The sequence below is a fragment of the Sphaeramia orbicularis genome, chromosome 20 (assembly GCF_902148855.1).
Source record: "Sphaeramia orbicularis chromosome 20, fSphaOr1.1, whole genome shotgun sequence".
Lineage (NCBI taxonomy): Eukaryota > Metazoa > Chordata > Actinopteri > Kurtiformes > Apogonidae > Sphaeramia > Sphaeramia orbicularis.
The window spans coordinates 13,642,667-13,668,001 of record NC_043976.1 but is presented as its reverse complement, the minus strand read 5'-3'; the positions used below and the strand labels follow the sequence as shown (position 1 = coordinate 13,668,001).

General features: G+C 38.7%; 2 protein-coding genes across 3 annotated transcripts in view; both read right to left on the bottom strand.

Moving 5' to 3' along the window:
• Positions 1-783, bottom strand: part of smarcd3b (SWI/SNF related BAF chromatin remodeling complex subunit D3b) — a 48,381-nt gene extending 47,598 nt beyond the window's left edge. The window contains exon 1 of the mRNA XM_030123724.1: positions 523-783. Coding sequence (XP_029979584.1) covers positions 523-534 — 12 coding nt within the window. The 5' untranslated portion in view covers positions 535-783. The remainder of the gene's footprint in view (positions 1-522) is intronic.
• Positions 784-2,800: 2,017 nt separating this feature from the next.
• Positions 2,801-25,335, bottom strand: nfx1 (nuclear transcription factor, X-box binding 1). 2 transcript variants are annotated; one of them, XM_030123809.1, is made up of 24 exons: positions 25,266-25,335; positions 25,068-25,166; positions 23,690-24,592; positions 21,277-21,438; positions 20,941-21,018; positions 20,720-20,825; positions 19,630-19,701; positions 18,816-18,955; positions 16,746-16,845; positions 16,417-16,634; positions 14,838-14,935; positions 14,720-14,750; positions 14,540-14,622; positions 12,802-12,910; positions 12,533-12,652; positions 10,464-10,543; positions 10,144-10,374; positions 8,959-9,032; positions 8,014-8,115; positions 7,734-7,871; positions 7,530-7,596; positions 4,619-4,764; positions 3,155-3,259; positions 2,801-3,045 (listed from the first exon to the last, which is right to left on the bottom strand). In XM_030123809.1, the coding sequence occupies exons 2-24, from the start codon at positions 25,084-25,086 to the stop codon at positions 2,970-2,972; spliced, it is 3,258 nt and encodes a 1,085-aa protein (XP_029979669.1). In that variant the 5' UTR covers positions 25,087-25,166; positions 25,266-25,335; the 3' UTR covers positions 2,801-2,969. The 2 variants fall into 2 exon arrangements, with proteins under 2 accessions (XP_029979669.1, XP_029979670.1); XM_030123810.1 differs by having other exon boundaries at positions 25,068-25,149; positions 25,266-25,332.

The window sequence follows — 25,335 nt, the reverse complement described above, 5'->3', positions numbered from 1 at the left end:
TCAAGTGTCTGCTTCCCACACCAGTCAAGGTTAACAAGCCGCGCTGGTGTCTGCGTCGGCTGGAAAACGGGGAGGGGTGGGAGGTGGAGTTGGAGGGGTGAGGTGCTGCAACTATACACTGTGCTGTGTGATGATGCAGACAGGCTGAGAGGGAGCTACTGTAGCCTACAGTCCCCCTTAAATATTCCCTACCACATCCCCACTCCCCGCTCAATAATGTCTAATTCATTGTGCAGCATGCGCCTGTTCGCCTCGGATAAAAAGCCAAAATACAGCACTAGGTGGAAAATAATCCGGCCAGCTTTTTTTAGATGCTCAATAAATCACAGCTAGATGAGGAAAAAACTCCGGTGCGCACTAATCCGGCTGACAACGCGCCTACAGAAGAAAGAAAATGTATGAAGAGTAGTTTCAATGGTGGATGCGGATGCGTTTACAAGGTAGCGCAGACTCAGCGAGGCAAAGTGATGTGGAATAAAACAAATGTGCTAATATATCACAAGGTAGCATAACCATCCATACCTTTCTCTCCATCACTATGCGCTTTTCGGCTACTCAAAAACAGCAACTGTAGGATGTGTGTCTGTCCGGTCCGGCACGGCGCAGCGCTTTCCCTTCACTCCTCAACTTCCTCACGGCTTTCAGACAGAAGCGTCTACCTATCACTTCCCCATTACTGGACAGCTAGGGCGACTTATTAGCGCTGGCCTGTGGGACGCCGAGCCGGGGATGGAGCCAGAGCCAGGATTGGTGAAGCCTTGTTCGGGAAGGGAGCTGGAGCGCAGGCGCGGTCTAACAGAATGAAAAATTACCAGTGGCAGGGAGTGTCATCAAATTATCCTCATGAGCGGATTTTTTTTTTTCTTTTTGGAGGTGGTGGTGAAGAGGGGGGTGCGGTTGTCCGATAGAAGATTTCACTTACAGAATGCATGCAATTTTAACAGCGGGTTCTTTTGCATTCGGATGTTGGGGATGTGTGAGTAGTGCAAAGAACAAAGACACGTGACTTTTTTTTGGATGCTGTAGGCCTCAGTGATGCACTGAATAAAACCTGTTATAATACAGTGAAAAAAGGAGCAGCACCATCTGCTCCCTAAAAACACAAACCAGACGAAATTTTATGAAGAAAAATGGGAGTCTCTGGGGGGAAATGCTGCTGCTGCGGGAATACATTACAGCACTATTAAAAAAATTACTGTCAAGCATGAAAATATCACAAAGTGTAAATATGTGTTTTGCTGTATGATTTTGTATTACCAGAAACAGGCGTGTACTGTAAGCGTGTCGGGTTTATGGGCGTTTACATAGACATAAATCTATTAAAAACAATTATTATTCATGCCTTACCTTAGGATGAGTTGGTTTTATCTACAGATGCAGCAGGTCATGTTCACAGTTGCAAAGACAGGACTTCCGCTTGTTTCTTGTGTTATGCACCTGGTGACATCTTTCATTATATTAGTTAATACCACCTTAACTGAAAAGGACACACACAAGTTGGCTGTAACAATATGTTTTTAGCCTTTAAAACTCAGTAATTGTAAGGACCCATTAACCATTAGGGTCCATTCACTTTACTTGAACACCCCCATTTGCTTAACCGGCTAAAATAATCTTTTTACATCAATAAGATTTTCGGGCTAATGCTAAAGCTAACTGACTGTCCGACAGGTTTGTACGACAGCTAACTCACCAGCATTTTGTAGCTTCTGTTTCTTGAATAAATTTTCCTCCTGAAAACTAGTCCAACTGTTGTTTTCGTTAACAAATTACACAAACAATTCAGTCAAATGACTGTAGCGCAAATAAATTTAGAATTTACCGTTTTAATATTCAAGTAAGCTAGCATTTAGCATAAGTTCACGCTCGGCAATCTGTAGTCCCGCCCCCTTTTCGCCCAAATATGGTCATATCCGCTCCATAGTTTCAAGTCCTACATTTCTAAACCAATGGGAACATCACAGCCGCATAGGCTTTTGTCCACTCATTATTTTCAGTAAATGTATACACCAAAAAAAGAACAGCAAACATGGACATAACTTAGAGGGACTTTCTGGCCACTTTTAGGAGTAATTGAACATTATTAAATCAATTGTCAAGTGCTGAGGTTTGCTTGATGTTATACTGTCATATTTATGGCACTGTTCTCATTCAAAAGCTAAACTCTTAACCTCTGAGACTGCAGAGTGACCACTGAAAACACACATGAACCACCCAACAGGAAGGTCTCCAGCTGACCAACATCAAGCTCGCTGAAGTGTCCTGAAGCAACAAAGCCAGTCCCCTTATCAGGTCCTGGGATGTTCTGTGTGTCCTCGATTCTCCTCAAGGTTTGAATGAGGAGTTTTCACAACACCATCTGGGTCATACATAGTCCTGTTTCAGACAAAGCTTTTCTTTTCCGCACTGCAGCCCACTCCAACCTACTCACAAAACTCTAATCAGCAGAGGTTTACTACTGAAGCCTTGGCTCGATACCAGCTTGAAGAACAAAAGATATCCCATGGCACAAAAAATTCTTGGCGTACTATTTGAGAATTTTGAACCAAAGAACTCACTGTGAAGACTGTGGTAGATACTGAGGCTGATTAGGGCAAAAGAAGAATAGATTTTTTTTATTAAATTGGCTAGTGACGATGCATACAAAGGAGACAATTACTCAGGAGATTTTCAAAACAATCCGTCTTCACTTTCTGTGCAATACTAATTGACGTTCATAACTAAATTTAAGACTCTCTCTGCATGCATTCAGCTCAAACTCCCAGATCTACAAAGTGTGGGTGTTCAGGAGGCAGTAATATCTTTGAGAAATTTTCCAACTTTTATTTGATCATAAACCGACGAATGTTGCTATTGATCTCTTTTTGTGAAATGAACAGAAAAATGGTATTTGGCAGATGTGAAGTGAATATTTCTAAGCAGGTCCTGACGTTTTCTCTTCTCTTTTTTTTCTTCTTTTTTTGGCCTCATTAGTCTTGGACGTCAAAATAATCAATCACAGGTTCTTCTTTAACGGTCTTCGACCAGGAGCTTCCAGTGACAGGCCTGAAGAAAAAAATCAAGTATAAACAGATTAGACAAAAGAGTGATATTTAAAACTAAACTGAAATGATGCTGGTAATTACAAGGACAGTGACCACAGATGAAGGCCTACTTGCTGCTGTGTTGTTTGATGTGAGCGATGGGGGGAGGGGCTCTTGCAGCGGTCTCTCGCTCGATTACAGATGTCAGAGTTGAGTTGGGACACGCTGCTTTCCCCCTGAGAACAAGCAAGACACGATCAATACATTAATTTGTCATTCATGTATCTGAACCCTGTGGCTTAATAAAAGCATTCCTATAAGGCTGCCTTTCCAAACTTTGGGCTGGGATCCATAATGAATCTGCACCGCACTATGTCTTATTTTAATTTCTAGATAAATTGCCTCTGTCCTGGTGCTGTCTGTTGGTTTTGATACACTCAGGGACTTCATAATGTATTCAGATGCACCCAGGAAACTATGAAAACTGTACTCTAATGGCCACTAAGGTTGTTTAAAACAATGTCGTTTTTCTTAGTTTTCCAGGTCCAGTATGTAAGATTTGGGGACATTTAGGAAGAACTGGTTGCACAAATGGAATACTGTATACACAGTCATGTTTTCATGTATAACAACATGGAAAGTTACCATTCGTGAAGTCAAAATGTTGCACTGTTTCTACTGTAACTCAGAACACAACCTCTTTTTCTGTTTCATAGTGAGGGATGTCCAGTGTTAAGGTGCATTACCATCACCTACTACAGTTCAGTGTGGACTAGGTTAATATCTCCTCAACTAAAAGGCACAAAATGGACTCTTCCATTTGTTTTTGTGGCCACCAACAGCAATGGCGGATAGCTACTGGAAGCAAAAGGCAAGTTCACCACTTGATATCACTAAAAATCACACAATGGGATATGAAATACTTGTGTCATTCCACTGATATTAACTACAGTATTTTTAGTAAGTAACGGCTAAAACCATTATAATACCCAGTTACTAAGTCATTATATATTTTACATTTTTTTCTCTCACAAAAAGCAAGGCAGTTAAGTTAACATAATTTCAGTCATTCTTAAGAACATATCAAACTGTTAACCTTTTATGCATCAATTTTTTTTTTAAACTATGAAATTTTGACATCAAGATTTAAAAACTTCACTTACTTACTAAACCAGCTTGAGACCACACCTTCCAAACTCTTTTTTCTTCTTCAATTAGAATAGAGACATGCCCTGAAATGGTCTTAGGATTGAAGTTGCATTATGTCTGCCATTTAGAGGTGAGAGGTGGTAACAACATTTGGCAACTCTATCTGGAGCTATGGTCTATTTCATTCAGTTATGTCACTTGTCGCAATATTCCAACTTTGGTGCATAAAGAGTTAAAACTATCACCTTACTCAGCAAATGTTATTACTGCTGTGTACTTGTATAATTCATAAAAGTCTGACATTAATTATTTGCTGTGTTTAACAGTAGTTTACCGTTTCCTGTTATAATATGTAAATTTGGGTCCTTGGAGGATATATAATGTGTCCGGAGGGTCTCAAGGTAAAAACATTGTTGTGTTGTGAGATGTTTGGAGAGGAGTCGTACTTATGAGCTGTGATGACCACGTTGCGTTTGGGCTCGCTGTCGTAGCTCACGCTTTCCACGCCGTATACCTCGGCCAGTTCGTGGATGATCTTTCGGTGTTCTCTGTTCATGGGTGGGAAACAGTGACTCCTCTTGGTTTGTTTTCCCTGTAAACATCAGTAATACGCGTCTGTTAGAGAATTAATAATGCTGGGAGGTATTTCTAAGCTTCATTGACCTGCTTCTAGTACCAAAGTAACAGATGTTGTTTACAGATGTGCATTAACAGCCTGTGCAGTGTAGTTTGTTTTATTTTTAATCAGTAAACAGTGCATCCCTTTTCAATTCAGATACAGGTACAAAAGCTTGTGGTTCATTACTATTCATTATTATTTCACAAATTACAATGTTTAAACTTTTATATTACTGTGGGGCTTTAAAAATCAAATGGTTTATTCACTGCACAGGCCCCACTGTACCCATATTTATTAAGTACCTTTGGTCAGAGATTCTTTTTTCATTGTTTGGGCTAAAATAAATCCATTTATGGTGAACAGTTTGATTCAAAAAATGTCATTAAGGTGTTTTGTCTCTTTTGGGAAAAACAGAAACGCTACCCAATATTTGTGAAGAAAGCCATCGATGGCTTTAAGACTTAACAGGAGCACAATTCTGCACCGAGGCTCAAAAGTCTTGTTTTGCTGGATGAATGTGTGTCGTTAGAGCATCTGATTAATGCCCGCAATTATTTAACAATTACCCTTAAATAAATCCTCAGTTGTAATGTATTCTGATGATTCTAATATGCAAAAACCATAGAGAATGATCTAATCCATTAGAACATGGACTGATGTACCTACATAACAAGATTTTAAATATATCTGTGGAAAATAAGCGAAAAAAAATTATGCTAATATGGTTACCTAACAGTCCAAACTGTGCAAGGCTCAAATAAGAACAACCATTATCCCTCATGGGCTCAGGATACAGACAGGATCTCTCAGAAAACAGGAATAGAAGGGAATAGTTACAGCTGCTGCCAGACAGTGTTATTTATTCCAGCAAAAATGTAATGAATTCATAAGTGTAATCTCATTTGAGTTCCTGTTCAGTCATATGATCTACTGCTTAGACAGACTTCAAACCAGTCCAGACTAAGACTGCATGGTTTGTCTTAAGACCAGGATTACTAAACTGCACAGTGGACTGTCTTTACACCTTTTCTCAATATTCTTTGTATATTGAAGTTAAAGCTAGGAGATATGACAAAGAATGTAATCAAGATTTTTTTTTTTCAGTTATGGCTAATAAATGATTTTAATCGATCGTTACAAAAACACCACTTACCAGGGTGCATTATTTCTAAAAAGCTAAAAACATCAAGAAAAAAGAACACCTGATAAAATTTATGAATTCATAGTGGATCAATTAAGACAAACAAACTTGAGGCATTTTTACAGGCGTGAAGGTCCACAGAGGAAGCACTACTCTCTATTTGTGATTCAGGGTGCTTTTCAGGACTTTCATGAAAAAAAAAGTTAAATAAATTCATTATATTGCCGAGACCTTGTTGAAGACCTTCACTAATGTTTACTTCGATTCATACAATAAAAACACACTGATGCCAGTTTCACCCCGGTCATTTTTTAACCAAGTACAATATCCAGATGAAATACATTATCATTTCACAAGTAACTCCAATTATTCATCTTTGAAAAAGTAATTTTCTGTAATGTAAGTAAACTAAATTAGTTTATTTACCTAGAGTAGTCATGATTATTGATGTATTTCCTTTAATTTTTGTAATTTTGTGATGCACTTGGAGAATGTGAATCCCATATTGACTAATTCTGTGGCAGAAGATTATGGGAATCCCAATACATGAACAAAATAAAATTATACAGACCATCTTGTTTTAGAATAAGACAGATTATTTTACAGATGTTCACATACAAAAGAACATGTACTGCTTGCGTGGCCTACTTACTATAGGCATGGATACTAAGCATGTTTGACCGAACTTTTTATAGTTTATTATACAGGAGGAAAATGTGGAGAAAAACAGCTGGCAAGAACCAGGTTTATCGTTGTTGCCAGAAGGACCACACATAAACGAACATTACAATAAAGCCTAAAAAGTATATTTTGGTAGAACAAAGGAATTCATAAAAGCAGAGCTTGTAGAAGAGTAGAGAAGGGTAGGGAATGGAGTGAAAGCAGCAGAGCAAGCAGAATACTTATGATACGAGAGAATATGAGTCTTAATATGTGGACAGTATTTAATACAGCGCTCACAGGCTCTGTCTATTCATTGTCCTACAAAGAGATTCAGCCCACGATAAACAACGCTTTACTTCTGGCAAAGAAACCAAAGCAGTGACCTTGAAAGCCTCATTCCTGATAGCCTCGATGCATCAAACAAAGAAAAAAAAAACATGAACACGAGGACTATTTTTCCAACTGCCCCATGAGGTACCTACTAATTTAGTCTGGCTTAGAAACAGTCACCAAAGAGGCTTTACCGTCCTGTCAGAAATCTACAAGCAACCACAGATGGTTCCATCTTGGAGGTCCACTGGAGAATTGACCGAGCTCAAAAATAGCTGAATATACAACAACTAGGTCATGGTCAATGATGTAAGCTGTGAATATACAGTATATTCATACAATGTCATAGCTGAAAAGAATCCGATCAAGTGGGCTCTACTTACGTACAGTCTACTGAGCTCATGAAAAAGGTCATCATTTTCATTTAGAGCCTTAAGATGATTCATGGATGACACTGAAATTTAAACTAACATTTTCCAGATATTTGAGTTGTTTAATAAGTGTATCCTGTTGCCAAGAAGCAGTCAATTCCAAAAACAACCACCAGAGGGAGCACTGAATCACAGAAGAGTCAACTTCAACAAGGGATTCAATGAACTGTTACCTTACTAAGAAGCTCGACCAGATTCTTGATCTCTTCTTCTACCTCTGTGAGAAATTTAAGGTCTTTTCTAAAAAACAGAAAACAAAGTCGTAGAGTAAAGTTTCAGTGAATAGTTCAGCTGATTTTTACACTGTTCATGCAGTAACTTCAAGCCTATTCATGACAATCAGCGCTGAAGTCCTTAGTGTGATGAGAGGTACAGACCTTGCATCCTCTTTGAGGCTGTCGCTGTAAATGGAGGTGGAGCGGGCGTTGAACGGGTCAGAGGATGAGTCTATCTGCAACGCATCTGCCAATCGTCTATTTCTCTCCAAAGTGGCACATTCTTGGTCACATTCAAGCCTGAAATTGCAAACATTTCTTGCATGGAAGCTCTTTGTACTGACTTGAAGGAGAAAAGAAGTGCCATTTTTGCCTCTTGAGATAGAAAACGATTACAGACATTTGACAGCATTTTATATTTTCATTTCCTCCATGATCCTACCTGGCCTGTTTCAGCTCCTTCTTCGTGAGGAGAGACCCGATGTCCATAGAGTCTCCAAGCTGCATGTCGGACAGTTTACTGGCCATGGCGATGGCTGCATATCTACAGTTAGTACATAGAGGACAGAATTAATGCCATTTCTGTATTCCTCCAACAAAAAGTAAAGTTAAAGTTTGCACCCATGTCTGTCAGAGTCAAACCTTCTATGTGTTCATATGCTCAGCCAATAAAGCTGAATCTGACAGAACACAAAGTTATAGTGTTGACAGTAGACGAAGATTCAATTGAAATTCAGTCAGTCAGTCACAATCACCTTTTGTCTCATTTTAAAAAATGAAGAGCAGTATAATATAAAACCTTTAACTACATTTCAGTAAGGTACAACAAACATAAAATGCTATAGTGTAAGTGTAAAAATAAACAACATTTTAGTATGTGGCTATATGAGAAATAATTAACACAAGAAAGGTATAAAATATAAGATCAATGTCTTGACCAAATGTTAAATACAGACACTATGTCTCCAAAGGCCAGAAGTGTTCTCTGCAGAGCATTATTGTTAAATTGAAACCTTGACCTTTTGGATATAAAATGTCATCCCATCACCATTTTATACATAAATCTGTGGAATCTTCTCATGATCTTACACTTGAATTACAGCCAAAAATGTGTTTCATGAGGTCACAGCGACCATGACCTTTGGCTTCTGCCCAACACAATTTAAAATCAAATCATTTTTAAATCCAAGATAATATTTGTGTTGAAGAAGTTATTGAAAAACTTTCTCTCTGGAAAGACTCAAGGGAGAGTGGGATGGACGAACCATAAATGTAACGCCTGCAGCTACGGCTGTCATAGCCAAAGAGGCATGAAAATAAACCGCATCTCAACTGCTTAATATAGTCTCAATGTAAAAAAACTCAACACACAAAGAGTTGGACTAACCTCTGATATGAAGTGGCTGCTTCTGTGCACATCACCGTTTCTTTTCTTCGCCCACAGTCACACTGTAGAGCTACCTGTGAGAGGCAGAATGCATTTCACTCCACTAGCAAAAAAGCTTTTTTCAAAGCAGACAAATCTCTCTTTTTGAGAGTTGAGTTCTACACCAGTGAAAGCTCTTATTTGCTGAATATGGACGTCTGCCATTGGCTTGGTTTCATTTAGACACGTTAACTATTTAAGACAGATTCACACACTTCCAAAAGATTTCATCAACTGCTGGTTTCCTCTTCATGGCCAAAAGGTACAGAGAGGATACACAGCTGGATGGGTAACATTAAGTCTTTATGAAACGTAACACATTCAGAACTACATCTGATTTTAAAAATGGTCTCCATCAGGTTAATAAGATGTCACACTGAAGAAGAATTTAAGACATAGGTGTCAAACATACGGTATGTGGGCCAAAGCTGGCCTCCCAAAGGCTCCAATCCGGCCCGTGGGATGAATTTGTGAAATGCAAACATTACACTAAAGATATTAATAATCAAGGATGTCAAAATCATTTTAGTTCAAGGTCCACATACAGATCAATATGATCTTAAGTGGGTTGAACCAGTAAAATAATAACATAACCTATAAATAATGACAAATCCAAATTTTTCTCTTTGTTTCAGTGTAAAAAAGAAAAATTACATGAAAATATTTACATTTACAAACTGTCCTTTTCAATAAATGTGAATAACTTCAAAAAATATGAACAGGCTGAAATGTCTTAAGAGAAATAAGTGTAATTTTACCAATATTCTGCCTGTTACTAAATGTTTTGTGTATTTGTAGATCCATCGTGATCTGTAAATTGTAATGCATGTGTAAATAATACACTAGAAAGTTTAGGTTGTTCATGTTATTCACATTTTTAAAGGATAGTTTGTAACTGCAAACGTTTTCATAATGCAATTTTACTTTTTTCACTTATTTTACTGTGCCAGCCCACTTCAGATCATATTGGTCTGAATGTGGCCCCTGAACTAAAATGAGTTTGACAGCCCTGATTTAAGAAATGGAAAAATATTCCTCAGTGCCCCACAAATCCAAGCCGCTGTAACAGACACCATCTGCACAAACTTTGTACACCATTTTTCAGCTACTGGACGTCCAGCTGTTCGCTGTGGTGGTGTGTTGTACCTTGGCAGTGCAGGTGGTGCGTGGGCAGCTGCTGCCTTTATGACAGGGAGCGGAGCACGGGTGGCCACAGTCTGGACGAGGCAGCGCGCAGGGCTGATGGCAGCTGCCGTCTGCCAAGCACTCGCCGCGGTGGCAGATGCGCCGGCAGCGGTGCATTTCACACGCCAGCAGTTTATTACACGTCAGGCCGCAAGATATATCTTGAAGATGACATGGGATGTTGCTGCGTTGCTGAGAGTCAAAGACAACAGGGACACTTTAATGACAGGATTTAAATCTAACAATGACCTATGTGAGTTTTCAGGTTCATTTTAACTTACCTCATGCTTTCCCATGCACCATTTCTGAGTGAGGTACGTGCAAGGTGGACACTTCTCTTCACTGTGGCAGTTGTGAAACACTACATACATGAACAGACAAACGGTAGAATAACTTCAGACCCAGTTTATACCTAGCATTAACATGTATTCGTGGTAATCTAATCACAAGTGAACTCAACAGTCTCCTACAGACTGTGCAGTTTCAGTATTCTTATAAGTTTATCAGCAGCAGCACTATATGACATGGATCTAAAAAGATATGATACGACTATTTATCTCACCGTGGGGAAATTTCACAGTTAACAGCAGCAAGATACAACAAGCAAGTGCAGAGAAAAAGACAGGTAGAAAAACCACAAATAAGTAAAATATGTATTATTAAGAGAAAACTAAGAAATGTAGTATTTATATAAATATAGAATTAGAATAATTAAATATTATTTCCCTTGTGGTTGCACATGGTGTGATATTGGGGGGGGGGGTTTACTGAGAATTGCTATAGAGTCATAATAAACTTGAGTGTGATGCATGCAGACTGTATGACAATAATATCAACTGATCAATATCAACTGAAGCCATCAGCACACAATGTTTACTTCAGTAGCAATAGTTGTAAACGATGACGCTAAGCTAATTATTACACTATTACAATGGTGGTAATTTTGTGAAATCAAGGGGGAAGGACAAGAATGTGGAGCCAGGCATAACTTGGTAAAATAAAGCAACCTGAGATGACAATTTTGTAAAGAAAGTGTGAGGTCAGTAGTTTTAAAACATAACTGCCATTTTATGTTACACTCCTATTGGTTGTAAATTAAATGGAGGTGGTAATAGCTGTCACACTGTGAAATGTCCATCCTTAAATTTCTGACACTGGCATAGACTTGGGTAACGGCTGCTTCTGAACTTCTCTAACTGTGTAATGTACGACCACCATTTTTTGCGCTGACCATAAATATCTCTACATCTTCTCATCTTTCATCTGGGATGATCAAAAAGTACAGCGTATACTAGGCTCAATGCCAGGTGTGGATGCTGTTAAGACACACCGAGGACAGACTGGGATCCGATCACTCAGACCACATTTTTAGACGGACAGGGGTGCATATGGCTGTGGACTTTAAAGACATCTGAAATGTAAAAAAAAAGGGCTTGTACACACAGTACAACAGTGTCCCTTTTTCTCTCCAAGAGGAAAAACATAATATCTGTAGTTTGCACAACCAGTTTGAAATGTGTTATAACAGAATGAAGATCCAATTAAGCCTAAGTCATGCAAGAGAGCCACTAAATGATCACAGTAGTCATTCACTGTGCTTTACATAATAACTTTATCTGGTAAAAATGAAAAAGCAGCAAAGTATTCTTTGATTAGACATTCACACTTCTAACAATTTATTGGTGATAAAAAAAAAAACAAAAAACTAACGGCCTGTTTAAATAGAGTCCAACAGAGACAAATATCTCTGTTATCTCTGTCTGTTCAAAAAGTCAGAACAGAACTGGGATTGAAAGCTTTTAAATGTTCTGCTCCCACTGCCTGGAACAATCGACAGAAGGAGGTAAAACTGAAGGAACTGTTCTCTGTAAATACATCCAAAGTCATTTTAAAGGAATAGGAAAAGGACAAATCTGGATGTAGTTGTTTTTGTAACTGAATGAATCAGGTTCTGCTTTGAAGGCTGTTTTGTTTTTAAGGAACATTTTGGGTACTTTTAGTACCTTTTAAAATTATTGATGTTTTATATGCATGTTCTTAGTTTAGTGATTTATGTATGGCTTTAGAACCAACTTTTATTATGTGTTTTATGTATATTTCTACTGTGGATGTATGTTCTGCTGCTGCTGTCTTGGCCAGGATGTCCCTTGCAAAAGAGATTGAGTTTTTTCCTGGTTAAATAAAATAAATAATGACTCGAGACCCATGTGGAGACACCTTTTCATGCCAAATATGCACAGACATTCTCAGAGCTGTCCACTGTGATTTCACTACAAAAAATACACGTTAAAGGCCGGTCTGAAAAGGTCCCAGTCACAGCGTGTACTGCAGTGTCATCAGTTGGTCTCACCTGGGTGGTCACAATCGTGTCTCCTTGTGCAAAGATTTTTGCACTCAGGTGGCTTTGTGCCACAGGCGATGGGCGGGTATAAGACAGTGAGCCCACAGTGGCACGTCAGCTCATCAAAACCTACAAAAAGGGTTACACACATTTATGACTAACATAATCCCACAAGATGATGTAAAAACCTCATGCTATTTTTTGATGGACAACAGAATGACTATGTGGTTCTTCTGAGACGTGGCTCATAAATACAGAGAACTGATGGTTGGACTCACTGGACTGCCAGCAGGGTTCACATTTTCCACGGTGACAGGGCTCCTGGCAGCGGTGGAGACCACAGTTGAGCTTGTAGCCGCAGATCAGAGAACACTTGTGCTCCACGTTCTGGATGTTAAGACAGAAACAAGTCACACCACATCCTACTTCCTAATTAAGTCCAAAACCAGAGTTTAAAGTGCACCTGTACTGGTCATGCTTACAACATTATTTGTGCTTTGTGTATAACTTATAAGCAAGACAACCACAAATTCAGTAAAAATCGCCATGAATGCACCACACAGGACCTTTTTATTACATGAATTACGGACAAGGGCAGAGCCTATAGGGAGCAGCCAATGCCGGCCGTTGTGGATTCCTGGTGATTGAGTGTAAGTAAACAAGCAGCAGTCAGCGAGCAAGACTGAGTGGAAAACACGGGTTTGCGCTTGTCGTTTGGGCAGCTGTAAGCTTTGTGCTCCGCTGTTGTCCTAGAGACGTGACCCAACACCAGCTGATAATGTGTCATCATAGACTGGTGTCTGCCGCACGGGGTAAGTGACCAGTCCATCTCAACCCAGGTAATCGGACAAAACAACATTACTGTGTCACTACTGGTGCTGAAACAGCCCGTGAAGCAGAAAACATGTCTCTGATCACGTCTGACTGATGGAGCAGTGACGAAGTCGGGGTTTCTGCAGGTATCAGCAAATCTAATTTAATGCTTTTTAATGCCCTTTTTAATACCACTTTAAACAGATTTAATGCTCATGTCCAACTGCAGATACAGTTTTATACATGGTTTTATGACGGTTTACTGTCAACAGGCTTTAACCAGTTTCTGAATAATTCTTCCTCCAATCACTTCTGCTGAAACTTGCATTGTCCCATTTTTCCAACATATATACATACATAATATTCCCTCTGCTCTTTTACCATGGCATGAGCATGCTCACAGCATGTTGCATTCCAAGCATCTGGTGTTGTGACTTTGTGTATTGGTCATAAACAATAGCCAATTAAGGGGTTCCACCTGTCAATCATCACACTATACTTCTGATCAAAATTATTACATGTTTATAATCAAAATAAATCGTGAATAACAATGTTTTTTTTCCCATCAAGTGTATATAATTTTTTAATGTCTCTGGACATCAAATTTGAGGCTTTTTAATGCCATTTAAGGCCTTAATTTTCACAAAATCAATTTAATGACTTTTAATGCTTTTTAATGACCCACAGAAACCCGGGTAGTACTTGCACGTACTTGACAACAGGCTATAACAAAAGTTACCTGATAGATCCACTAGTATTACACAAGATCTTTTGAAATAGCTAGCAATGAAAATTCACTACAGGTACCCTTTAATGTTTTTTTTTGTTACTTATTCTACTTGATTTTAAGATCATAATACATATTTAAATCCTTGTCTACATGTCTGTAAGCTAAGAATCATGTGCTTATACAGTAATAAAGTAAGAGGCTCTGTTTGTTACAATGATAACAAATTTTCCTACACATTTAAAAGGTATTCTAGAGCAATTTGGACAATTCTACCCTGAATCCCTTCCTTGAATTGAACTAATGAATCTATCAAACCACTATACATTTTTGTTGAAGTACTGTGAAATGTTCCATATGTAACCTACTAGCACATGTTCCCATTGTTAAAATACCGACTCCATGGCTTTTAACATTCACTTAATCTATAATGTTGGATAACTTTACAAAATGTAAAGGATGACACAAATCCTCACCACACAACAAAGCTCGCCACACTTGTGTCGACCACATAACCGTTTTTTGTTGCAGCGTCTCTCGCAAGTGAAGACAAGCTCATCTGAAACAGACAAAGTCATGAAAGTAAACTCCAGTGGATCAGGTGGGTGGTGATGTGACTTTTTTTTAACATCTGATGGGTGTGTTTAAAATCTCACCTTCTTTTTGGATTGTTGCGCATGGGACCTCCTGAAACATGGCAAAATTATGAGTGAATGAAATAAAATGAACGTCACAGAGATTATATATGTATTATTAAATTATGTATATTCTTACTTTTGTCTTGGCGCCACATCTGCATCGGATCATAGAGGTCAGGGAACATGGCCCACAGCTGCCCTCATGGCACAACTTCTCACAGATATGGATTGTGTCTGAAATTACAAGAGGTTTACTCCTGATTTAAGGTAAAAAATAAATAAATAAATAAATAATGCCAGTGACTTCAACATAACTCACATTTTTTCAGCTGTTGGATTACTAACACTGTATAGAAAACAGTGTGAAAATACTTCAAATATTTTAAAAGACATGAGGAGCAATGACTGACTACATAGGATGGTCCTACATATTCTCATACACAAATGAAAACATCCAGGAGCATAGCCAAACAGCAGAAAACATACACATACAATCCATTCTGAAAATCCAGCTATGAAAGATAATACCTTGCTTCAAGGTTATTACGGGCAAATAAAAAACCCCCACGGCTTAATAAGACATGAAGCAGAGGCATGAAGCCTGCACTGACAACATGACACTCGAGGGTTTCTCTTTGAATCCGCCACGCTTTTTTTTCCATCGTTGTGTGCATTCAATGGATTTCTGTGAGCTGAAGTGTTTTGATAGCAGAGGACCTTAGAGGTAAACATGACAGTTTTGAATAGCCAGCTCATGGCATCTAAAGCATTCAGTTTTGAGGTCTGAGGGTGCATTCTTGCAATACGGTTAACCCTTTAACCCCGGAGACATCATTTCAATGAAACAGGCTACTGTGAATTGTCGTCTGTTTCAGTGTCATGAAAGCTGCTGTGAGTATGTGCTTGTGTTTCTTTTATTCAGTGGTTTTGCTTTACTGTGTGTTTCAGGTCAAAACAGTTGGAATAACAGAAAACGACAGAGAGGAATTGAAGTTTTAAAGGTTTTTGCTAATAAGGGACTGAGAATGTACGTCAATAAGAGATTTAGGATGCTGAACATGAACTGTGAACTGGAACACACTGAACAACAAGTATCTGAATTTTGCCCAGTTGTTTTTGTTTTGGGGATCTTTTTTTCTAAATCAGTTCAGCTGCTTTTAGGCACCTGGTTGAACTCCAAAAAGCAATTACACAGTCTAAACACAGAAAAAAAAAAATAAAGGAAAAAAAAAATCATGAAAGCACTACAAACAACAGTAAAAACAAACAAACAAACAAAAAAAAAAACGACGAGGAAATGGATGTAAAAAAAAAAAAAAAAAAAAAGATAGAAAAAAAAAAAAGCCCAAACTGTCTATTTTTTAGAACAATTCAGTTTCACCCACTGCTCTGGGTTTTGCCCCCATTACACAGGCGGCAGGGGCTGCACTGAGCATGCTCAGATGTCCATGTTATTGTTATTTGTCTGCACAAGGTCTATCACAACATGTTTTGAAAATTTTCCTACTGAGCAAACAGTTGAATTCTTAGGAATATTTAAATTAAATCATACATTCAGAATGTCAGGGGCTAAAGGGTTAATCCACTGATGAATTATGCATTACTTAGAAGTGATTTTTAAAGGACTGCTTAAGTTCACCTTTCAAAATTATAAATATAAATGAGAAACCCAAATAAGCACATGCAGTTTAACTGTTTTAGATACATGTTCTTACCACTGGAGCCACAGGCCAGAGGTTTGTTACACATCTTTCCACAGGAGGGGATGGGATCAGAGCAACTTTTTCGTTCTGAGTAACCCAGTTCCAGGAGTTTAGTCAGCGGGGTTTGACCACAAGGACATGTCTTTACCAGGCGTGGCGACAGAGGGCAGGACTGACATGCCCCACGGTGGCATAGATCTTGACACCGATGGGCTTCACAGTCCAACATCCTGCACAGAAGAGAGTGAAAGAGCATGAGCTATGATGAATACTTTAAGACTGACAACCGGCTTCATTATTAAGAAATGAAGACATCCTTAATGCAGTTTGGTGAGACTTACTTTCCACACACTTTCTGACAGGAGAAATGCCCCGAACCATCAAATCCATCTTTATTTGTGCCACACAAGACTTCACGAGTGGTAACCCCGCAGAAGCAAACTACAGGAAAAAAAGTCAATCATTAATCTCACTTTCACTTATTTATAAATACTACTTTTAGTAAATCTTTGTACAGCCTATATTCAAGTTTCCATTTAAGCAAAAGTGCAAAGTCTACACCTATAACGGTGTTCATGTTAACCCATAAAGACCCAGATATCCACTGCAGACCAAAATCATCTACTGATCTAAAACGTTTAATACTTGTTGATCCACTAATCCTATCAATACATGTAAATAATTAGTGTAAAATGCAGTTTGTTATCTTTTCATGGTCATCAGATATGTCCCATTTGGACGTTCAGAGGCTCCATAATGAACATGGAAACACAGTCATCTTCGACAACATTGATTCACCAGTAAAACCCATGGAGTTGGATCAGTGACAGTAGATGGAGACTTGTTTTTACTTTCAGTTATTGATATCTTTGCTGAAAAAGTCACTTTTGCAGCAGTTTTGTTTTTGACATAACCTTCAAGTTTAATCTGAGGTTTTATGAACATCTACATGATCAGTAAATAAAATATAGGAAAATGCATGATTTTTATTGAAAAAACACAAAATACAGAGGATAATAATACAATAAATGGAGATAAATCACTTAAGAAAGGTTAAATAGAGAGAAACATTCATTTGGGAACTGCCACACAGGTAGCACTGGGTCTTTAAGTGTTAATCTGTAAATTTAAAACTGAGCAAAAATATTGCTCAAAAATTACATTTTAGCTTCCAGTGGCCAATCAGTAAAAGCCACTTTGTCAATGCAGTCTTTATTGAGTTTTCTCTTGTGTCTAGTTGTCACTTTGCAGTGTAACAGCTGAAAATAGCTAATATTATCCCAAAAAAATTGTGCAGTTCCAGGTATTTACTGGTGTACTTCGTAACAGAGACAGTATTGATGATGCAAGATTCGCCAAACCCCTAATCCCTTTACTCAAGTCTCCATTCTCCATCCTACATTCTAAATTACAGCTCTGGAAAAAAATGAAAGACCACTGCAAAAGTATCACTTTCTCTGATTTTATCATTTATAGGTATGTGTGTGAGTAAAATGAACATTTTTGTTTTATTCTCTAAACTACCGACAACATTTCTCCCAAATTCCAAATAAAAATATTATTATTTATAGCATGTATTTGCAGAACATGACACATGGTCAAATAACAAAAAGATGCAGTGTTTTCAGACCTCAAATAATGCAAAGAAAACCAGTTCACATTCATTTCTAAACAAAACAATACTAATGTTGTAACTTGGGAAAAGTTTAGACATGAATATTTGGTGGAATAACCCTGATGTTTAATGACAGCTTTCATGTATCTTTGCTCTCCACCATTGCTGTTGGATGACTTTATGCAGCTCCTGGCATAGAAGTTCAAGAAGCTCAGTAATGTTCAATAGCTTGTGACCATCCATCTTCCTCCAGAAGTTTTCAAAGTGGGTTCAGGTCTGGAGACTGGGCCGGCCATGACAGGGTCTTCATCTGGTGGTCTGTCATCCATACCTTTATAGACCTAGCTGAGGCCAGGAGGCATTGTCCTGATAGAAAAACCAGTCCTCAGAGTTTGGGAACATTGTCAGAGCAGAAGTCCAGTAGTTTTCAATGGTTATTTTTGGATTCCAATTACTGTTATGATACTAATTGCACTGTTTTTACCACCCAGTTAGTCCTATTGCAAGAAGACAGTGCCGGCCACAGTAGTGGTTTTTATACTTCTCCTTCTTAAATAAGACATGGATCAGGTGTTTATTCAGTAGAATAAGGTGTGCTTGTTTTGGAATTCAACAGACAACAGACTGTCATACATGCAGACATGATGATTTCAGAGGAAATTGCGGTGGTCTCTTAATTTTTTCCAGAGCTGTATATTCAGTTCTATTGGGTTGTGACTGGTTATGACTACGCTGGTGCGACCCAGTCCTAATGTCTGATTACTGCACAAAGTGGGGAGGCCAGTCCAAGACTCACCTTGCTGAACCTCCAGCTGACAGGGCTGACATGTCCCGCGGTGGCACACCTGGGTGCAGGTGTGTTTGGTACAGTTGAGCGTAGCGCCACACACCTTGTCACATTTGAGTACAGTAGCCTGGCCACAGCGCATTGGTTGACTAGACAGTTCAAGAAATGCTGTGGTGTCAGTTAAAGCAGAAATAACAGGCAGATGCAGAACTATGGATGCTTGCAACAGCCAAACAGAGTAAAGGCCCATTCATGCTCCTTTTATGTATGTAAATAGGTATGTCTGTTTCAAATGGTGTCAAGCGTCACTGCCCTCAGACTTAGATCCGTCCACTGTGTTGGAATGAGCGTTTATCAATTAATCCACCAGAGGGCAGCACTCTTAATGAACTTACTGGCCGAATACCATGAAGGAGAGTCCAGTTTTTTGAGAAAAAGAAAGTCAATAATAACAAACATGGCAATGACAGAGGAGGTTTTACTAATGTGGATACTAATATTGATATTAAGAAGGGTAGTTGTCGTAAATATATTAGTAGTTTTTTAAATAAATCACACAGTCGCTCTTTGAAAAGTTCCACCATTTCTAGAAATTACTCTCTTCAAATCTCAACACTGCCTCCATGGTTCCCGATGGTACTGTTCTGCAATTCTCCATTCGGGTTTGCATCCACAAGCTCTCAGAGGACAGATAGAAATATGCAAAAAATTTACACAGAGGACAAACAGAGTGCTGCATCCGTATATGTATGCATCTTTAACGTAGAGCATGAATGGGCCTTAAAGTGATACTGTAGACTGGCACATATCAAAGGTCAAGTACCTGGTCTTCCCACAGATGCAGGATTTGGTTACAAAAGCAGGACACTGGGGACAAGGTCCAGGGTGACATAAGCTGAAGAGAAACACAGAGGATATTATTTAAGAAACAATCCTCACAGGTAGACACTGACATACAGAGAAAATAAAACAATAGTTATGCTGAAGAAATCTAGTATATGTGGAACCTATGGGTCAAACTGGCCTTTGCTGTTACAAGGACTATGTGTTATTAACAAATTCTCAAATCCTAATACAGACAATTTTATATTTAGATAACAATGTATATCATAATGCAGCACATTTTATATAAGTTCAACTGGCAACCAGTTTGGCCTGTTTCTTTTTATATTTTGAATTATACACAATGCAAATGAAACGTCAGAACTTAGATTTGGTTATTGTTTTATTTAGAACCGCCAACAGATTTTCAATTAACCCTGGAAAAAAATAAAGTATTAGTGTATAAGATAAATTCAAAACACAAAATGACTTGAGTCATACTGTTTGACATGATTCTTGTGTCAGTTATTACTGTATCTTTGTTCACTACTTCCTTTCTGTTGAACAGCATATTTTTATATCTGTTTATTCGTTGTTTATCCAGGTGTTTGCATATACAACATCTGATGCGGAGGAAGGATCCCTCCTTTGTTGATCTTTCTAGCTATTTTCCAGTTAAAGGTTTTTTTTGGGTGTTTTCCACCTCATTTGAACAGTGAGTCTATGGACAGAGGGTGGTATGTATTGTATAGACTGTAAATCCCTTTGAGGTGGATCTCTGATTTGTGATACTGTGTTATACACATAAAGGTGAACTTAACTGAACAAGTGGTAAAAGAAGTTAGTGGCTCTCATCTTTTATCTTTAAAAGCTAAACCATTATCATGTCACAGAAGTGGCTCCTCTTTAAAGTACAAACTCCTATTTCTGACTGAAGAAATTTTACTTTCTTCTATGTTTGTTTGGAGGGGGAGATACCATGTTCTGCTTCCAAAACATCAAGGTTGATTCATGTCCATGCTATGACCAAGAAATTTCTTCGTCTGAACATAACTTCAAATACTGTTTTCTTGTTATTTTTAACTGCTCACATGTTACAGGGGTGGTTGCAGTCCACTCCGCCTCTTTTCTTCCCACACATGTCACCACAACTATGGGGAATCTCACTGTGCTGCCACTCTGGGTTTGTCACTTTACCTGCCAAAAAAAATAAAAGGAAAGATGTCCTTTTTTGTGGATTTTTAGCAGTCGACTGTATAGGAATCTTAAAAAGAGGCGAAGGGGAAAAACTATGGATCAAACCATTGCTCACCACAGAAGCAGGTGTAGGAGGTGGGGTTTTTAAGTGAAACATTCTGGCAAGCTGGACAGCGCCAACCTTCAGCTGACTCTGAAAAACACACACGTTTTTTTTTTAACTTCACATAAAGAGAACTGCAAACTGGCTGCAATATTTACAGGCAGCAGCACAATACACTGTTAATGTGCCACACAATTCAATGCATGAGAGTTGTATTGTGATTTTTGCAAACAGGGCCCCACCAACCACAGCAACTGTACTATCCTTGTGTATTACACTGTGCCTGACACTGCCAGTGCAGCCATATCCAAACAGAGTCAAGGTCCTAAAAATATTTAAGCATTGTACCATCTGCCTGAGAAGCCGGGGATCGAGCCCATTTCTTGATGCAGTTCAGGTGGAAGACATGGTAGCAGCTTTGGCAGCTCCACACCGGAGCCATGACCCGAATGACATCACAGCAAACCATGCACTCGTACTTCTCCCCAGACAACTGTTCAATAAGGCATCCTGAGAAGGAAGAGATTAGGACAAAACAGAGTGTCAAACACACAACCTTCAGGTTAACTCTTTTTTTGGACTGACATAAAGGCCTTCAAATGACTGGCATTATCAGTATAAAAACACCACAGATGTATGTATGACTACTGGGACATAGTATGTCAACTAGAGATCACAAACAAATGTATTTATTTAATATGTACTCCCAAGATATCCTTATCAAACATATGATTTGGTTAAAGGTCATTCTATACCAACTCTCCTACATAATTCTCCCAACTCATATCATGGACTTTGTGGAAAAAGATCAGCTGAAGAATTTTGTTTAAGTTCATGGCACCTTCCTAAAGCTCTACTTCACATTCTTTAGTGATGGATTTCTTAAAAGGAGGGATATTTTGCCTGTTTAAAAATGGAATTTTAAACATTTCTCTGTGGTCTACGTAAACTGTAAATGCTCTGCTTGGGCCTGAATTCTTCATTAATTCAGCTGTACAGGTCCATCTTCAACCCTATTTCTGAGTAGTGACACCAGAAAGGTGGTTTTGAGTGCTGGCCCTTTAAATGCAAATAAGCCACTTCATGCCCTGCCCCTTCCAGGTTGTTGGCTGTGCTCCTCTGTCCCATTCAACCACCAACTGAACATTTTTAGGTAATCGGCTCAAAGTTTGGACATATTTTCAGTGTGAACTACAACTGCTGCTGCTGACAAACAATTCTGGCGAAGTCTTGACCTTATAAGTGCAAATGTCGTGACGTAACTAGTTATAGTCGTAACAAATTAACCAGGAATTAAAACACGTTGTAGAAATCCACTTGATTTTTGCCAAAATGAATATAAAGATAGCTTTGCAGCACCTGGACAGTTCAAATTCAAACTTTTTGAAGTATTAAGGTCCCCAAATACACAAATAATTGTACCAAAGACTAATAAAAGAGGGTTTAGCAAAATATGACCCCTTTAATTTTAGTGAGGCTTAAAGTACACATACTAGTGTGAAAATTTTGCTCAGCACATCAAAACTTCATCAAAACACATTTTTGGAGTAGAGCTTTAGAATTTTGCAGAGTCCCATGACCTTAATGGAAATTCTCACCTCACAGTTTTTAAGAAGATCCCGGTCATGAACTAGAGGGGTTTGGTGAACATTACATGTAAAAAGTTGTCTGTATAAACTATTATTATCAGATATTATTAACATCAGAAATATTGACATTTATAATCAGACACAAAAGTCCTACATAGGACTGGCTATTATGTATAACCTGTACACAGATAACTTAAAGGACATGTTCGGGTATCTTATCTGTTTTACCCACTTTGGATATATTTTAAAAATAGGTGTGTCTGGCTCAGTAAATGCATAATTATGCCTAAAAAATCATTTTGGACCATGTTCAGTGATGCATGACTCAGTTGCTGAAGCAAAACAGTAATACCAATCATCTCTAAAATTGATCCCATTTAGCCTGATAATGTCTGTAATACTAAGTATGAAACTATTTTGTATTAATAGCAACATGATTTACTCAACTAAAAAAGGAGTTCCATTAAAGCAAAAAATCCTTATGATAATGATAACAACAAACATTTGTAAATAAGACATGTTTAGGTGATCAGTTGGGATGTTCCATTCACTTCTGCATGTAATGTATAATTTTTAACCCTTCTAAGAATTGAACATTTTCCCCTCCTCATGGATTCTAAAGCTTAATATATTTTATGTATAAATATAGTGTGTTTAACGCAATAGAATCTACAACATGGGAAAGAATGTTATTTTAGATTTAAAAAATCAAACCTAATGATTTTTCTGTATTTTCCAACTTGGTATTCAAATGAGTTCAGGTCAAAGGTCATGTTCAGTCATTATACGAAGCTGGATATGTATTAAAGGCACTATTTAAGTATTATAAGTATGAATAATATATAAGTTGATAAAATTGCTAAAGAGCTTTCATGTGATTTTTATGAAATATTGCTTGTGCAAGGTGATGGCAAACGGGGGTGAGTTCAGCTGCTGCTGTGGCAGCATCTGGAGATTTAGACAGTTGGAGAATATCAATATATGGCATCGTAAGATCTCCAAGATCTTCTTGGAGTCAAAAATTCAACTATTTCTGAGTAAGTTTATGAAAGTGGGCCTGATAGGTACAGAAAGGAGATGGACCCTTTTCAAAGGATGAATAGATGGGGAATATAAAGTTGCTAACCAAATAGAATTTTTACAGTGCTCAGCAACTGAAATCATATTCTCACCTGTCTGCGTCTCCTTGCTTTCTGGCACCTTGCACCAGTTCTTCTGACCGGACCTGAAATTTTGATGTTGTGCTCGTCTCTGTCCTCTGCCCTGAGAGGCTGTGTGTTGTCCTGAGCCTCTTCCTGCTTTGCGGGCAGGATTCTGCTGGGACAGCCTGTCTGGTTCAGAGTCATCTTGGCCACTGGCTCCTCTGTCTGAGCCCACTTCGTCATCAGGTGGTGGTTTGGGTGGTTTGATTGGTCCTTGCCGTTTCTGCTTCAACTCAGTGTGTTTCATCTGGTGGTCATTCTGTTGGGAGCCTGGGCCCTTACTTGTCCTGGTCCTTTGAGTCCTTTCCCTGTTATCTAAAGGATGACTTTCTCCTTTGTTATAATCTAACTTCAGACCCTCTGCTGTGGTAGTATTGCCTTTATCATTCAGTTCTCCTCTCCTCTGCTCCTGACTAAACCTCCTCGGTTTTTTAGCCTGGGCATCCTGGTCTTCATTGCCATGAGCAAAATTCCTGCCCACATCATCTCTGCGCCAGTTAGGTGCATCAGGCCCATCTCCTGGATATGTAGCTGACTGATAGCCACCTCTGTTATTGCCACCAGGTCTTTGCCACCAAGAGTTTGACCCACTAAACCTCCCATTTCCACCTCTATTCCCTTCTCTCCTCCCTCTACCTCTGCCTCCTCTTCTGACTCCATCCTCTCCTTGATAGGGAGGGTACTGGAAATCTGGATAATTTGAAGAGTTATGTCTAAAGGATTGATCAAAGCCTTGATTCAAGTGTTCATCTTGCTGCGAGGGCTCATTGCTACTTGAATTTCTGTAATCGTTATGCCTGGGCCGACCCCTTCTGGTTTTATGCTGATGATGCCTTTGGTTTGACGTCCCATTGAGATGGATGTCAGGAGGCTCTGCAAACAGGAAAGAGCTGTTTAGTAAAACATCAAAATCCTGAGAGTACTTTAATGCAGCCTTAGATTGGTTTGTTATCATAAAGCGTAGGTCATTCTCAGTCTGACATTTACAACAGAAAAATATGTGTCAACAGTCACCGGCTGGTAATTGTGGCTGCTTATCAAAGTTCACTTGTCATTTGTCCAAGCCTGGTAACACCGTTAGCTAAGCTACTGGTAGAAACAAGCGCGTGTAAATTACACAGTAACTAGGTTAGCTAGCGTTAGCTGAAAGTTTCTTGTGGTGTTTGCTAACGCTAGCTGCTCATCACAACCAACTACTGCCTCATGAACAGCTCGACTACAGTGTTAGCGATAACTACATGTAGCGTCACAAGCCACTATCTATCGTTATACGTTGTAATAACTAGTTTCAACAACAAAGAAGGCCACATGAACGTAATATGTTCATTCTTTCGACAGTGTGTGTTACCTGATGAGCCTTCGGCCATTCAGTTTTCTGAAATGTGGTTGTTTCTCCCACGCCACAACTTTGACAGCAGGCTGCTTAGGGGCTGATGACAGTCGTATCCTAGTATTCAGCGACAGTTTCTTTATTTAAAAGGGGTCTTCTGGTTCTTTATGCCGAGATCAAATCCCCTAACAACAGCTAAAATCAGCCTATACTTACCTTATCAGAACCAGCTAAAGGCTAATAGCAACCTTATGAAACCAGCTAGTAATAAAAGTCCAACTTCCGT